Source organism: Acanthopagrus latus, chromosome 20 (assembly GCF_904848185.1).
Source record: "Acanthopagrus latus isolate v.2019 chromosome 20, fAcaLat1.1, whole genome shotgun sequence".
In the NCBI taxonomy this organism is placed as follows: domain Eukaryota; kingdom Metazoa; phylum Chordata; class Actinopteri; order Spariformes; family Sparidae; genus Acanthopagrus; species Acanthopagrus latus.
Window position 1 is genome coordinate 23,753,536 of NC_051058.1, and position 14,490 is coordinate 23,768,025.

The following is a 14,490-nucleotide window of genomic DNA, read 5'->3' on the forward strand; positions in this document are numbered from 1 at the left end:
GTGACAGAGCATGTTGGGGGTCCGCTGGGACACCAGGACCTTGATCTGGTCTACGGAGCTGCTGAGCTTCAGGAAGCCCAGGTAGAGGCCCGGGGCGAGCCGGTGAGTGCTGCGCCGCTGGTACGCCAAAATATCCTGGAGGACGGACACAGAGACGGTTAACAGAGGAGTCAGAAACAAAACTGTACGTCTCTGCAGAACGACATCCACGTTTGATTGAGCTGATCTCTCAAATCTGGACCCGTGAAGATGGACAGATAACTGGGCTCATGTTCTGACGAACAGCTCCACTTCGTCCTGCTGCTCAGATAACATCCACCAACACAGCCCTCAGTGGAGAGGAGACAGTTCTGGGAGAATCGCCGCTCCAGCTTCTGATTATCGATTTTCAATTTAAAAGTTAAATGAATTGTAGTTAATATTTGTTCAACACAGAGAGAGAACCAGGACCGGACCGGCTGAAAACGGATCAGCTCTGCTCAGTTTAAGCCACAGACGGTTTCCTCTGAAGGAAAGTCTGATGGTCTCGTTTCAGTCAGAACAACTAACATCGTCTGGTTCCGGCTCGTCAAACGGGAGAATCTCCGGCTTAAAGTCAAGATTCCGTGTTTTGGACTAAAGAAGAAATCTGACGACGTCTTTGAGCTCTATAACGTAACAATTTAATGATTAATCGGGAAAATAATCAACGGTATCTCTTAAATAAATAATAACTGTTACTGTTTTCAGGTTCGTCGACTCAGACGGTCGATGTTGAAAACGACCCAGCAGAACAAAGGCGTGGCCCTCGTGTCCTTCCTCACCTGGATGGTGATGATGAGGATGTCGAGGGCGTACGGCTCCTCGGGCGTGGACAGGGACTTCCTCTGGCTCTGCAGTTTGGTCACCTGCATCCACTTCCCGCTGAACAGTGAGTGCTGGCTCTCCGTGTCGCGGATGGTCACCAGCAGCACGTTGCCGTGACGATCCTTAATAGGCTCGTAGTGGACGCGGCCCAGGTTGTGAGTTCCCAGAAGGCTCTGCAGGAGCAGCAGGTGATTTATTCACTCGGCACAGTCAGTAAATGAAAACTGTCGTTATGTCTGTCTGTTACTGAGAAACACTGAGGAGGAAATGATAAGAAACAGACTGAAGAAAGGTTCAGAATCCAGTTCAGCTTTTTAAATAGAATCATGTATGAAAGCTATACTGACTTACTATAACTATAACTAACTATACTGAATACTGACTGGCGTTTAGAAATCTGGTCAACTCTTCAGTTCTCAGACAAAACAAGTGATTCAGTCTGAAACTTCAGGCTGTCTTGACACTGACTGATGGACCAGATGAGGAAAAACTAAATATTTAAACTGATTTAAACTGAAGATCTGAAAGTGAAGCTGAAACATTTGGTCAGTAACATCAAAGTCTCTGCAACTAAATGACAATGAACACTTTGGTATTTAGTTGCTTGTTTTCTACAGAAGTTAAATACATTTGTGACGTATGTTTGATTGTGACGAGACGTTAAGGATCATAAATATAAACATATAAATAATATATATATATAAAGAATAAACCCATGACCATCACGTGTGAGCTGCAGCTGATTAAAACCTGATGGTGAGGTCATGTGATGGCGTGTTGGGAGTCCTGACCTGCAGCTGGCTGGCGGCGGTGAGCATCTTGTGCCGGGCCTGCAGGGTGGAGGACGACGACATAGACACTGACATACTCTGTCTCAGCCACCGGACGTCCTCCCACATACAGGACAGCTGCAGACACACACAGACAGACAGTTAACTACAGACAGACAGCGTCATTAAACTGTAGCGCCTCGTTAAACTAACTGCTCTTATGTGTGTGGCGTTCGTGGGTGGCTGCAGTCTGACGAGATCCAACAAACACCTGATTACTCCAACCGACAGAAGACGGCAGCGCTCTGATCAACACCGCTCACAGAGCCGCCACACGAGAAAAACACCTTCACCGTCAGACACGTTGGATCAGAAGACAGAGCAGCAGAGACGCCACCAACATCTCTAAAGTCCTGAACTCAGAACAGTTTGACTTCTGTCCTAACTGGAGATCAAGGTTGAATCCAACTGCATAAAACTGAGCTGCTTCCATCAAACGTTTCTCTTTTATCATCTGAATGAGGAACCGCAGAGACAAACCCCAACCTCAGCTTCCTCTGAGATAGTTATTCTATTGTGCTTTTATTTTGAAAAACAAACCCCAACCTCAGCTTCCTCTTAGTTATTCTATTGTGCTTTTATTTTGAAAAACAAACCTTAACCTCAGCTTCCTCTGAGATAGTTATTCTTTTGTGCTTTTATTTTGAAAAACACCTCAACCTCAGCTTCCTCTTCAGGGATCATTCTACAGGGCTTTTATTTTGAAAAACAAACCTCAACGTCAGCTTCCTCTTCAGAGATCATGCTACAGGGCTTTTATTTTGAAAAACAAACCTCAACCTCACCACTGGCCGCCCCCGATTGGACACCACCTGTTGACCGCTGAGTGGTAGCCCACAGCCAAAGTAGTGAGAATTCAACTTTATGCTTTTATTTTGAAACCCTGCGAGGACACTGCACCTTGGTGAACCACAGGAAGTCCTGCATGAGGGAGCTGCTGTAGGAGTCGTCCACTTCCACGATGGGGATCTGGTCCTCGGCTGTCACCAGTAAACTGTCCTTATTGTAGAACACAGCCGCCAGGTAGATCCCCCTACACACACACACACACACACACACACACACACACACACACACACACACACACACACACACCAGGGTGGTTATGACTTCCTGTCTATGGCTCTCAGCTCACTGGTTCCTTCTGAGGATGTAAATCTTTGTGAGATGTTTTACGTCAGCTGCACTTGGAGGAGGTTCATTGATTAAATGTAAAATACAAACATCAACAAACCTTTTCAGTGTTTTCACGAACTTGTTGGAGGAGTTGAAGAGGTGTTTCAGACTCCTGGAGACCGACTGCTTCCTGCTCGGGTTCTGGAGCTTCGATGCGTCTGAAAACAAGAGAAGAAGAAAAAACAATGCAGTCACAATGAGATTAACTGTGTGCGCGCGTGTGTGCGCGCGTGTGTGTTCGAGTCACTCTCCCATGTTGCTGCTCTGACTGAACGTTATCTCATCTCGTTCATTCGTTTCTATCTCTTTTCCCTCCCGTCCTCCGTCTCTCCCCGCGGCGCTGCGACGGCGGCCGGCCGCTCAGTGATGCCAATCTCCAGACCACAGGCCCCTTTTGACAGCTAATTAAGCGTCACATAATTACCGTCCTGTAAACAGACGTGGAGCCGTCTGACGCTCACAAACATGTTGGTGAGCTACCGTTCTGCCCGGCGGCTCGACAGCCAGACGACGTGATGGAGGGATGATGGAGGAGGACGAGTTTTACATTTCTGCCCCTGAGAACTGTAACATACCACTAATATGCTGAACATGTTCACCACAGTTTTGCGTGTTAGCATTCTGACATTAATATGTGATATGTGATGTCATCAGTTCTGAAGGGGTCGGACCTGATGATGCTGCTGATCAAAGTCAGAGGACGACTGAAAGCTGCAGTTGTAACCTTGACAGGACAGAGGAAACTCTCCAGAGGACACAGAATTAAAGGAGCACTCTGTAGTTTTGATGAATGAATGTTAATCAGAGGAAGAAAAAATTATATAAACAAACTGAAAAAACTATGAATAAGCTGAATAAACACACTGATTCAGGATTTCAAGTTGATTAATGTTGAGAGTTTGTGCAGTGAGTGTTTGGAGTAATAAATCTTGAGCTCCATCAGAGCTTTAATTCTGTTTCCTCTGTTCAGTTTGTAACTGCAGCTTTTACTTTTCCCTTCATTTGAATCTGACAATGTTTTTATGATATTATCAAGTTTTATTAAGACATAATAATGTTGATAAGCATTTAATGAGGACTTATAGGAACATTATGAACTAACAAACATCTCAACAATCTCTGGTTCAGACTGTAATTCATTCACACTGACTCAACATGAGTTAAAAGACTTTAAAGCATCATTAAGAAAACTGGTATCTCGTGTGATCTGGCGCCCCCTACAGTTTGTGAGTGCAGCACCACCATCATAAACACAGATCCCAGGTCTGTAACAGTTTGTCAGATGGAGTGTAGCTGCTGACTACAGACAGAACTCACGACATCATCACAATGTGATGTGTGAAAATGTGTGTTGAAGTAGAAAATGTCTGTGATGATCCCGACTGTTACACACTGCAGCATCAACATGACTTACAGCTGTGACTGAAGGTAAACATGACATCATGCTGCTGTAAGGTAGATAATTCATCCCCCCACACGCTGAGATAATTATGGGTCTTTTCTATTTCTCACTTTCTCAGGTCATACACTATATTATAAATCTTCTAACTGGCTGTTTTCAGTGTGTGATGTCATGTTTGTCCTCCAGTCTGATTGGAGGAGGTGGACAGTTTCATCTGGTTGAATCTCTACATGAGCTTGTTGCTCGGCTGTATGAGGAGGTAATCACAGCCTCTGTCCAGACTCACTCGCTCACTGTCACCTGTAAAATGACCCTTTCAGAGTCCGTCAGAGTGAAACCCTGCAGCGTCCACACACGCTCACAACAGTCATGTTTCTGATGCCTGCAGGTCGACCGCTGAGCCGTCGGACATGCAGAGGACGACCTTCAGCTCCAAAACATTACACAAGCGTACCTGCAGTCTGCAAAACGTCTCTGCAGAGAGACTGAGCGAGGCATTCAGCAGCCGGAACACACACACACACACACACACACACACACACACACACACACACACACACACACACACACACACACACACACACACTGGGCTTGTTATTTCAGTAACAGGTTGAGGCTGCCACCAGCTCTCAGGCTTTGAGAAGTCTCTGTGTGTTCGGAGCGCTGGAGGCTAACTGGCTTTGACAAGTGGATAATATGACAGGAGCGCAGCGCCCTACTGTGCAGCGCTGCACGTCACTCTGAATAAATAAAGAAATGAGTTTTGGTTGGAGTCGATTAATGAGGCCACCACCACCTTTCCATCTGATGGAGTCTGAGCTGCTCGTATATGTTTTCATTAACGCTGCTGCTGCAGTGTGTCGCCCACTCCTGCAAATAAAACAGATTCAGAGCGACAGCTGAAACTGAGGTGGGCAGAAAACAAGGAGAGTTCTTCTGTGTGTGTGTGTGTGTGTGTGTGTGTGTGTGTGTGTGTGTGTGTGTGTGTGTGTGTGTGTGTGGTCATACTGCAGTGTGGAGCAGAAACACAGCAGGGCTTTGTGAATGTTTCTATCAAATCAACAGATGGATTATGATGCTGGTACATTGACGACACAGTTAAACAACTTATTTTCTGTTTAAGAGCACTAAAGCTGTAACATGTAAACTACAGTGTGACCCACTGAGCATGTTAGCTAGTTGAACACCTCCAGATTCAGTTACAAGGTTTATTAAATATACAGTATTTTGTATATATATATATATATATATATATATATATATATATATATATATATATCTCTGTGTGTGTATGTATGTGTGTGTGTGTGTGTGTGTGTGTAATGACCTGCAGATAATCCAAAACTCAGGTTGTGTGTGCTGACAGATGTCTGTATGCAAAACTGTAATTTAACAATACAACTAATTATCTGTATAGTGTTTATACTATCTCACTGTATATTTTACTGTGTATATTTCCAGACTGTCTACTTTATTATATAATATTTTATTTTATTGTCTACTTTATTCATCTTTATCACTTGTTTCCATTCACGCTGTATTTCTATTTCTACTTCGCACAGAGCACCTGTAACAAAAACAATTTCCCCTCGGGGATCAATAAAGTATTCTGACTCTGACTCTGACTCTGACTCTGACTCTGATTCTGATTCTGATTCTGATTCTGATTCTGAATGACTAATGAAGCGTCGGGGAGCATCATTTCATCTGTCGTCATAAGATGTTGGACCACTCCTTTAAAAAAACAGCCTGAAGATAATCAGGGTCCACAGCACGATGTCATACACCTGAGTGCTGCTATACACACACACACACACACACACACACACACACACACACACACACACACACACACTATATGAGCTCCCTCTGCTCTATAGTGCTTCCTTTGTACCCACTGATTAATTTCACACATTTATTTTTGGCTCTCTGAGAATAAATTGTATAAATACACACCCTGCACACACACACACACACACACACACACACACACACACACACACACGGTGTACATTACATTTGCACACACAGCTGGGCTAACGGCTAACTGAACGAGAACTCCAAACATAAACTCAAACACACACAAATTGTGTGATGACATCATAGCTGTTGACTCAGAGTTGGTGAAGTGACTTAGGTGTTTTTATTTCTCTCTCACCACACACACACACACACAAACACACACACACCCGCACACACACACACACACACACACACACACACAGAGGACATCAGAGCAGGCCACCTCACATAATATTCATTTGTATCATATAATAAATACTTTTTAAGTCCATTTGTAATCAGTTACTGTGAGACTTTTACTTGAGTATTATTCACATTCTTCACTTTGACTGGTTTGTTGTGGTTGTGCCGCACAGATGCTCAGGATGACGTCTGCTGTCTGAGCACCTGACAGATCAAACCCAGTGATCAGACACTGACGCCTGTGTTTGGACTAAACATGTGACTGTTATGGATCTAGTGCACATCGACACTGAGACACACGGACACACTGTACATGCTAGTTCATTAGCTGGTTAGTTTGCTGATGGTCCCTCTCTGGTCACATCCTGAAGTGGCTGCATGGACAGAAGAAAGAATCGAAGCTACCTAACGATGGCTGTTGTGCCTGTACACTCTCTGTGGTGTCACTGAGTCTGTTATCGCCAGCTCTCTTCTCTTCATCACTAACTGTGTTTAACTGTGTGTGAGACGACTGATACTCACCTCCGCAGCAGTAGTGTGTGTGAGTCGCTCGGACCTGCTGCAGCAGACGCTCCATGGCCTCGATGTGGCCCCGCCTCCGCGGCTCCCGGCCGTCGCTCTCCCTCCAATCTGTGACAACACGACAAACACACGATGTGTAACGACTTCTTCTACTTCTATACTGCAGCACACGTTGCTGATGATACTCACATAGTTTCAGTTTAATCAGGTTTGTCTGACGCTGACTTGTGATGAAGTTATTTTGACTGAGAGTTCATCAGAGATTTGTCGGAGTCTTTCTGTGGTCACAGTGAATCATCGGATGATTCTCTGCTCTGTTCCAAGGTTCTCAGGTTGGGAACATTGGTTTCATCTCTTCGTCACGACTCGCTGCACATTCGAGTGCTTAAACCTTGAGCTGTGTTTGTCTGCTTTGTATTGATGTGCTGAAGTGTGTGTGTGTGTGTGTGTGTGTGTCAGGAGCAGAAAATGAGTGGGTGTTGGATTTAAAGAGGCAGAAAAAGAGAGCAGAGCCTGAAAACATAGCTGCTTCTCTAAAGCGCTTGAGATCCATCAGTCCTCCAGTGGCTGTTGAGATATTTCACACATTAACAAAACAACGTGAGGATTCATCGACAGGCCGACGACAGAAACAGTCTGTACCACGTTCTCACTGTTTCTGTCTGTCAGGAGCGATTTCACACGCAGGATTGTTCCTGAGGATCCACCCTGGTGCAGTTTGGACACGTTCAATAAAAACACGTCCTGATTAAATACGAACGCTGCTCTGTGCAGCGACAGGGGCGTGGCTTCTGCACTCTGTCTCACACCTGATCCCTCTCATGTGATCTCGTGGGGGAAGCAGACGTAAACAAACGGAGGTTAGCGCGGTGCTAACACTCGCTGTACGAACACGTTGCAGTGAGATGAAAACAAAAGCAGGAGGTTAAACGGGTCGATGTGGGATTTCTACTCGTCAGTGCAGGTGTGGGAGGTGAGATTAGACGTTTCTGTCAACAGTAGCATGCTAGCTAACATTAGCCCGGCATCACTGTCAGCAGCTGAGAAGTTTCAGGGCCAGATTAGATATTTTACTTGTGTGAAAGACCAACAGAACGACACCGTCATCACTACAGAGAGGCCTTAAAACAGACTAAAGAAGTTATGATTCCTTCATAGAGAAATGTCCCAGATGTTTGTCTGTGCAGCAGTGGTGACCGTCAGAAACACAGCAGGAGGGTGAACTCACTGGACGGAGCTGCAGATGGAGGGAGGGAGGAGGCAGCTGGACCCCAGCCCCTCATGTTATAAGCCGACACTCGGACGTAGTAGAGCCGACCCTGAAATGTAACCACAAAAACATCTGTGAACATAAAGACGTTATCTAGGAGAAAACAAGTACACATTACCAAAAGTATACGGACAGCCCCGTCACCAACACGAGTGATGGACCTCTGCTGTTCGACCGGGACCAAAACTCTGCAGTTCACTGGAGTTCAACATCTGAAAACTCTGAAACCAGAATAATCAAAGCTGCTACAGCAGGACAATCATAACTGTGGTTTTTGGCTGTCCACATACTTCTGGCCATATATTTTGTGTTGTACTCTTGCTCTGTGTCTTGTGATCACTGTGAACACAGTGGACTGTACTGACTGGAAAGTAATGAGGCTTTGCTGTTCAGAATCAGGTTACAAGTCCAACCAAGTCCGACTGAATGTCGCTGGAGTTGTTTTAAATCTCGTCTTAAATGTCACGGAGTCATTCAGCATCTCTTAGTTGATGTTTCTTTTAGATATTTCGTCTCTGTAGTTGCATCACGTCTCCTTGTGCTCAGTTTGTCTCTGTGGTTGTTTTGTGTCTCATTCTGCAGGCTGAGCTTCTGACGGTCGTTGTCTGATAAATCAGCGCTGCTCACACACCTGAGATGAAGATTCTGACTCAGGTCCATTTATCGTCTGAACTCATTACACACCCACAGAGTGTCTCGGCCTTTCCATTCGGGCAGCACGTTCTCTTCTAAATGTTTTCAGGGCTCTTGTGGAAGAATATGAATGCCGGCCGCTGCTCTAAATGGCAAACAGTAGATTCACCACAGTCAGTGTATTTATGTGGCAGGCAGTGATTCACAGACAGCTTCCAGTAAACTGCACAGCCTTCAAATGTCACTGCTGCCACTCAAACACATGACAGCAGAGTTGCTGGGGAGTGGAGAGACATGATCATCCCAAAACATGTCTGAATCCATGTGCTGCTGCTGTGAGGGAGGCCGGCTGTGTGTTGGTGTTCTGAACACAAAGCTGCTGTCTTCAGAAAAGTCAAACGCGCTGCTCTCTTTTGTTTAATCTGTACACAAACACCAGTGTAACAACACAGTCTGAGATTCATGCTGGAACAATTTGTCAGCTTTCGAGGAAATGATGATCTGTTCTGAGAGGAGAGAGAGTCAGAGGACTGAAGCTGCTGTTACCGTGGTGAGGCTGCTGATGATGCACTTGAGAGTCTGAAGATTATCCAACACCATCTCTCCGGCGAGCAGCGAGAAATCCTTCAGGCAGCTCCACTCCACTACACACACACACACACACACACACACACACACAGTTAACAATAAACGCTTCTCTTTTCATTACTAATCAATAGCTCCTCCTGAGATGAGGATATTAACCTTCTCGCTGCCTCCAGCTTTCTTCTACTTTCTTTTTCTCTCTGTGAAGTTTGTGAGAGCCACACTTCACGAGAGAGCCAAGTCTTAGATGTTTTCTCGTAACCCTCTTTGTGAAATCCCACAGTCCCCACATCGTTATCCATACTACACGTTACATTACAAAACCTGTCAAAGCTCCATGAGGTGAAGTGGAATCACCTGGATCATCCAGGTGAAGCTGTGACGTTGAGGACAGACAGCAGCAGTTTGATGCATCAGAGCTTTTGTTAGAAATCATTTGGTATCAGTATGAGAATCATGGCTTACGTGTAAGTACGGACAACAAAACCAGACAAATCATAAGAACCTCAACATCATACATATACTGTTCATCTGCAGCCAATGCATATCCACTGTTGTATGTCATATTTCAGTAGTTAGTCTGATGCATATTAGTTCTCAAGTCAAACAGTTCAGGCCAACTGTCAATAACTCTGAATGAAAAGACGTCTCTGCTGTGCACCAGCACCATGTGTTACTATGACAACAGGCAAAAACTGCATAAAGCTGCTCATTTCTTCTGTTGTGAAGGTTTGAAAATGGAATATTAAAATATAGTTACAGGAAACCCAAAAATGAAAATTCTGTCACTACAGCTGAACAAACTGAAGTAGGAGACCAAAGAAACATCACGTGTCCATCAGCTGGTCTGCTGTGACCACAGTCTGCATCACTACCTGATCTCAGACCAGATTTATAGTCTTTGGGGTCGAAGTAGTTGAACACAGCTAACCCTCACCCCTTCAAAATAAAATACAATTTAAAACCTAAATGATTTAAATGAGGAACTCTGATGTAATGGCGTGACGATCTCGACCTGTTGGAGTGAAGCTGAGTATCTGATGTGTGTGTTGTTCCGTCCAGGGATCACTACGTGTTACTTGTGTACTTGTGTGTGTTTGTACCTCTGTATTTGGTCACAACGGTGGAGTTGAGACACTGCGGCTCCTGGAAGGTGACCGTCAGCGTGGTGCTACTGCTCACGCTCAGACGGACCATAGACGGGGCCTCCGGGGGACCTGAGCAGGGGCACAGAGAGGCGTCAGCAGATATGTCAAATACATGATCAACATCTGAGGCTCAGGCTCAAGATCACTCCATCCAACACATCCAGCCCGCTGGTGTTTACAGCCGCAGGGTAAAAACTGGCAGACATGCTGAACATGGAGGGTGCAGGCGGCGGTCAGACTCTGGTCCGGGAGGGTTCTGTTTAGTCCAAAAGACAGCGAGGGGAGCGCCTCACACTGGTTATCAGCTGGACCACTGCTGGTTCTGATCGTTTGGTGATGCAGCAGCAGATCTCAGGTTTTCACTTGAAAAGACTTTGGATCACAGATGAAACCTGCCAGCGTCTCTTCGCCTGAGCGGAGACGAAGCACTCGACAGTGTGACGGCCTGCAGCCGGAAACCAGGACGTGTAAATGCTACAACTCTGCTTGATTTCCCAGAGCTCCACCACTTCCTCCACCCTCCACATCTTTGTGTAGTTATCTCTTCATGTCTCTTTTGACTTTCTAGTCTCTCCTCCTCTCTGGTACCTTCCCCTCCACCTCCACTCCCACGAATCCTGCTGAGAGGTGAGACTCGTCTGGAGTTTCCTTCATCACAGAGTCGTAATCATCTCTCACGTCATTACTGAGGAGCTCATCACACACATACAGTCTGAGGAGTTAATGATCATGTTAAACTCAGATCAGTAAATCTTCAGCGCTCAGTCTGAAGTCATATGATGAAATAACGCAACAGGATAATAAGTATTATCATAGCAAACACCCACGAGCTGGTAGAATGCAAATACATTTACTAAGAAGTTGACTGTGGTACCAGTGTGTCCACATGGTTCTGGTGTTGGTCAGCCCTGGACAGGGATCAGCTGTGTAGTGACAGTGAGTCTGTGAACGACTCTGATGGTTTCGCTGCAGATCATCACAGTGTGTAACCTTCATCAGAACGACCCGGTGAAGCAGAGAACTCGTCTGTCACCTGGAGTGGTTCCTCTCATAATCGCAGGTCGTGTCTCACCTGTAACCTCATGTCTGCTTCAGTTTCTGCAGCTTCAGCTGCTCGTTGGATGAATGTAAAAACATGGAGCGTGTGCTGAATGATTCGAGGTCACCTGTATCGGACCTGAGCGATCACATTTAATCACATATGATTCAGAGGGACTCACGTGCGTGCTGGAAGCCCGTCCTCATGCGTTTGTACAGCTTGCTCCTCCACTCCCAGGCTCGCAGCTGCTTGTCCTTGTGGCAGGCCTCCAATGAGAGGCCGTCTCTCTGCGCCTGAGCCGCCAGGTCCGCCGCCCGCCGCTCCGCCTCCAGCACCAGCGAGCTCAGGTGGGCCTCCCGACTCTCCACGCTCACGACTGCAACAAGAAGCAGACAGCGAGCGCTGCAGTGAGACCCGGAGCCGGAACCACCGACGACCAGCAAAGCCTCATGTGATCGATCCAGAGTTTCTAATGATATCATGTCTTCAAAATCAGATGAGTTACAGCTAGCATCATTAATCACTGGTAGAGTTATAATTACACTTCCGTTGATGGTTACTAAATAAAAGTCTTTGTCAAACTGATGTTTTACAAATAAGAGTCAAAAACAATCGGCAAAGGTTTACTGAGCGACAGATGAGCCTGTTATTATCAAGTGTTTCTCCTCTCAGTCAGTGTTAGTTAAAAGGTAATAAGATTTCATTAATAAGAATTTATCAGTGTCAATAAAATCAACACACCTTTTGCTAAATTATAAAACATTTAAAAACACTTACTAGAAAATAAACCTTTAGTTTCTAGTTATAAAAGCGTCTCATGACTGAACAAAGTGTCTCTGTGTGAGTCTGTGAAACAAACGCCGACGTCTCTGTGAAGTGACTGAACCGCAGTGGGTCCGGTTCTGAAGGACCGCTTCAAGAACTTCTGTTCATAATGAATCATTCACTCAGTGAAACGTGGACACAGAGTCCAGATTAAAGGAGACCAGCTGTCCTCTTCGTCTCATCTAACGAGACAGTTTTAGATTAATCATCCATCCTTGTTTCTATTCTTTTATCTATTTCTATTTTTGCATTTATTTAATAAACTATCTATTTTTATATTTCTTCTCTGTTTTTCTTTTCCTGCTTTATCGCTTTGATTCCTTTAACTCGTTTGTTCTTGTTCTAACCTCAGACGAGGCTTCGCTGTTCCACTGTTCATTTAAAGGTGCTGTAGAAATAAAGTGTTCTATATTATTATTATTATTATTATAATTATTATTATTATTATTATCATCATTGTTATTACACACGGTGAATATGACTACATCAGTGTAATGAATGAGCATCATAGTGTAACATCACACAGGTCTTAGTATTGAGTGTTAACATGATGTAGTCTGAACCTGAAATGAGACGATGACAGAACAAACTGCTGTGAGTCTGATCGGATCAGAAGCTGCGGAGCAAACAGAACCCTACAGAACTCTAAAGAACACGTTGGACTCAACAAACAGCCTGAAGCAGCACGTGTGCCTCGTCTCCGGTCAGGTCCAGCTCTCCACCAGCTGTCTCGTTAATGACAGAAAGCGTCTGCGGAGGAGTGAAGCTGCAGGTTCAGCTCGGTCAAGGCCGGCGAGGGCTGAGCTCAGCCAGACAAAGAGGACTCGCTGCAGCGTCCTCGTGAGAGCTGAAAGAACAAATCGAGGCCAAACCGATGGAAACAGTCTGAACAATAAAAGGACCAAGACTGCAGGGAGCTGATTTATTCACACTGCTCATTATATGTTCAGATATTATGTTCAATGACTTAAAACATTCTGATAATGAAACAATGATGTGTGTGAGACCCGTCTCCACCACGTCTACACCTCACTGTTGCTCCTGATTTAGTTTTCTTTCCTCCCCAGTCTGATGTTACAGAGGGAAAATAAAACCACACAGCTGAATACCTGTCGTATTAATGCTGTGACTGAAGTAAAGCCTGTGAAAACTGCTGCCGTGTTTTCTTCAGCTTTGTATCCTCGTCACTGCTGATTGTTTGTTTCATCAGCAGCTGTGAAACAGTGTTTGTGTCAGCGAGTGACTGTGTGCAATCAGACGTATTCAGTCAGTGGAATCTGCTGCAGAGACTCAAACTGAACGGAGTTAATTGTTAGTGGGAGATGATAAGATTATTATCTCCACTAACAAAACCCAGAAAGACAAGAAACATGAGAGCAAACAAGACGGTGAGATAAAAAAGACGTCTCAACAAGAAAATAACACACTTTACAAACACATTTTATCAAAGGCAGAAAACATGACAGTGTTTGTATTCCTGCAGCTGCAGATTACAGAATGAATCACAGACACACTTTACATCTTTACCGACAGTTTGGTTTGATTCTGCTTCAGAGGGAAACAACGTGACAACCAGATGGTGAACACAACAATTAGATTTCTGAACAATTACAATAAACTGATGAATTTAACTGCACATTATCTGAGTTCAGGCTCCATCGTCCTCACCAAACACGGAGAGAGAGCCAAGATGGCGTCCGCGTTACATCAGGAGGTTGAGCTCCAGACTGAAGATAAGGACTTTCTAAGAGGTGTGGACCTTTGTGAGCGGACCAACTGTTGAATCAACGAGCTTTCATCAAGGCAACAACATAAAGTGAAGAAACGTCCTTCTGACCGATGCACATGTGAATCAATGTCTCAGCAAACACCACAGCAGAAACCTGCAGAGGTCTGGTGACGCTGACGCTGCAGTCGCATGATCAACCTGGACGTGTCACTTCCTGCTCAGCTCGGCCCGTCAGAGCCCGGCTAGCTGCTAACGGCTGCTAATTGAAAAGGCTGTAAAT

The 14,490-nt window shown here is 45.1% G+C and overlaps 1 protein-coding gene across 10 annotated transcripts in view; it reads right to left on the reverse strand.

Moving 5' to 3' along the window:
• ankfn1 (ankyrin repeat and fibronectin type III domain containing 1) overlaps positions 1–14,490 on the reverse strand; it is a 73,142-nt gene that overhangs the window by 22,860 nt on the left and 35,792 nt on the right. For all 10 annotated transcript variants that reach the window (XM_037080375.1, XM_037080374.1, XM_037080367.1 and 7 more), the window contains 10 exons: positions 11,838–12,032; positions 10,573–10,686; positions 9,431–9,528; positions 8,210–8,300; positions 6,982–7,089; positions 2,911–3,010; positions 2,577–2,709; positions 1,638–1,754; positions 804–1,019; positions 1–135 (listed from right to left, as the gene is read on the reverse strand). The exon at positions 1–135 is cut by the window's left edge and continues 32 nt beyond it. In XM_037080375.1, the coding sequence (XP_036936270.1) occupies positions 1–135; positions 804–1,019; positions 1,638–1,754; positions 2,577–2,709; positions 2,911–3,010; positions 6,982–7,089; positions 8,210–8,300; positions 9,431–9,528; positions 10,573–10,686; positions 11,838–12,032 (1,307 nt within the window). The remainder of the gene's footprint in view (positions 136–803; positions 1,020–1,637; positions 1,755–2,576; positions 2,710–2,910; positions 3,011–6,981; positions 7,090–8,209; positions 8,301–9,430; positions 9,529–10,572; positions 10,687–11,837; positions 12,033–14,490) is intronic.